The 2,469-nt window shown below is 45.7% G+C and overlaps 1 protein-coding gene across 1 annotated transcript; it reads left to right on the forward strand.

The window, feature by feature from the left end:
• Positions 1–129: 129 nt before the first annotated feature.
• Positions 130–2,344, forward strand: tmed1a (transmembrane p24 trafficking protein 1a). The gene is made up of 4 exons (XM_079177620.1): positions 130–579; positions 1,323–1,420; positions 1,584–1,773; positions 1,900–2,344. The coding sequence occupies exons 1-4, from the start codon at positions 403–405 to the stop codon at positions 2,116–2,118; spliced, it is 684 nt and encodes a 227-aa protein (XP_079033746.1). The 5' UTR covers positions 130–402; the 3' UTR covers positions 2,119–2,344.
• Positions 2,345–2,469: the final 125 nt, after the last annotated feature.

Here is a 2,469-nt window from a genome sequence, read left to right on the forward strand (position 1 = left end):
GGACACAACATTTGTTAAAAGGAATTAATAATGTATAAAAACCAGTACAAAATGTATGAGAACTAAATCAACATGTACCTCAACTAACAAGCCTTCATGCCCCAGGCCTCGTCATGCATCACCAGGCTCATCATGTCATGTGTATTGCTGCACTTTGTCACTCCGCCTCAGTTTTGCATGTGGCCGCAGTCCAGACTGCAGAGCGCTGCTGGTCGAGGCAGATAGTGGCTCCGATCAAGGAACTTTACTGTGAGGCTTTGTGTTTCCCCAACCGCCGGGAGTATGACAGTCAGCAATGACAGATATACAGTAAACTTGCTTCATTGTGCACGTGTGACAAAGAACAGAGTCGCTCAGAGTTGGTGAAAGTGGATTACATGGACTGTGCGCCGCAAGCTGAGGATGATGAATGTGTCCGGAGAGCTCTGTTGGCTGGCTTGTTTAATCCTGACCGTAGACTTGACTCTGGGTTTGGGGCCATACAAAGACATGGAGTTTACATTTCTATTAGCTGCTGGTAGCACAGAGTGTTTCTACCAAACTACAGCGAGGAACGACAGCATAGAAGTCGAATACCAGGTAAATATTGTTTTCTTTCTGTCTGTCTGTGTGTCTGTCTGTCTGCGTGTGTGTGTGTTTAAAGTTTTGAAGAGCTTTCTTGAAGATTGTGAATAATGTTTAACTGAAAAACAAGTTAACAAGCCTTGGACTTCGGCCTTGCATGAGATAAGAAAACCACTGCTGCTGTCGTTGAAGACACTTCTCCTGAGATAGAGAAAAGAAAAACACATTTTAAAAGTGCTTAACATGCATCCTGCACAAGCACAAACATGACTAAACATGATGATGACATCTTCAATGCATCCACAATATAAAGCCACCGTAATTAATATGAAATGAAAAGCATAAATAAATACATTCAAAGCACATTTGTCTTCAAGTCTCTCATATTGTGTTGCTGACCTCAAGTCATTTTATGGCCGTGACCGCTGCATTGCTTCTGTGGTTTCTGGTGCTCCTCCGGCTGATGTGGAGGTCTTGATCGACCGTCACAACTAATATCAAAGGCTGCTTCAGAATGTGGAACTGTATTCATTGCAGCCCAAACCAAAACCTTGAGAAAGTCAATGACTCCAGGACCGTTGAAGTGTGTCGAACACTGAGCACTTTTACTAGAGAGGCCGCAATAAGTAGCGCAAGGGAGAATTTCCCTACACAAATAGCTTAACTGTCCATTTATTATCACTGTGGCATACTTTGGTGAGCCATGTTGCTGCTCAGTGGGCTTTTGACTGACCTCAACCCCTCTGTGTCTTTCACAGGTGATAGCTGGGTCGGGTCTGGACGTTGGCTTCGTCCTCGTCTCACCCAGCGGATACCGGCTGGCCTCTGACTTCAGGAGATCTGATGCCATTCACACGTGGGTCACTCAGAGGCTCTCCCAACAACCACCTGCTTATGATTTCATACTAAAAAAAAACATTTTTAGCCAAGTATTTTTTTTTGCACGTTTGCTATCAAAGTGAATAGTTTCGACCGTGTTTTTTTTTTTTTAAATTGTACACTTCATTTCCTCCCTGCAGGGTGGATCCCACAGAGGACGGAGACTACCGGCTGTGTTTCGACAACAGCTACAGTAAACTGTCAGAGAAGCTGGTGTTCTTTGAGGTGATCATAAACAGACAGAGCAGCAGTGCACATGGAGGCCAAAATGAGTGGGCGGATGTGGCCATGCAGGAAAGCATGGTGGAGTACAAACTGGATGACATCAGGGTGAGGAGGGGAAACAAAGACTTATTGCATCTGCAGCAGCGATGACCCTTCAGACAACACTTGACTTATCTGATGTGTTTTTTTTTTACTCTCATCTCCTCCTTTCTGCTGCTCTTCGTCTTCCAGGTGAGGTTGGACTCTGTGCACCAGCACCTGGAGAAGAGCCGCCAGGTCCTGAACGTGCTGCGGACCCTAGAGGCGCGGGACCGCTACCTGCTGGAGGACAACCTGTGGCGCGTGTCCTTCTGGTCCTGCCTCAACGTGTGCGTCATGCTCACCGTCGCCGTCACTCAAATCTACACCCTGCGCCGCCTATTCGACGTCACCAGGCGCGTGTGCACATAGTCACAATACAAGAGCTTGCACGTGCTGACACTTGAAATTTGGACCCATAACCCTTAAGTGACTTTAAGCCTCGTGAGCTGGATTTGAAGGGACAGTTCACACTTTTGGAAAATATTTATAATTGTTTTGTGATATTTTTGAATTCGTCAAGCGGGTGGATAGAGTGCAGCAGGGATGACCTATTTTTGTAGATCCCGGAAGTTAGCGTCGCACTGGTTCCCTCCACTAAAAGATGATCATTGGATTTTGGATTATTGCAGAAAATAAACTGAAAGAGCAAGAACGCTAACTCATTTCCGGGTTCCTTGGATTTTAGGACTCATTACTGCAGCAGTCAATACACACACACAC

The sequence above is a fragment of the Pholis gunnellus genome, assembly GCF_910591455.1.
Source record: "Pholis gunnellus genome assembly, chromosome: 17".
In the NCBI taxonomy this organism is placed as follows: Eukaryota; Metazoa; Chordata; class Actinopteri; order Perciformes; family Pholidae; genus Pholis; species Pholis gunnellus.

What these genes read in the sequence shown, in the direction of transcription:
- tmed1a (XM_079177620.1), top strand. Translation starts at nt 403, where the DNA reads ATGATGAATGTGTCCGGAGAGCTCTGTTGGCTGGCTTGTTTAATCCTG. An exon ending in AGATCTGATGCCATTCACAC is followed by an intron (nt 1,421 to 1,583) that starts GTGGGTCACTCA and finishes TCCTCCCTGCAG; the next exon opens with GGTGGATCCCACAGAGGACG. An exon ending in ACAAACTGGATGACATCAGG is followed by an intron (nt 1,774 to 1,899) that starts GTGAGGAGGGGA and finishes TTCGTCTTCCAG; the next exon opens with GTGAGGTTGGACTCTGTGCA.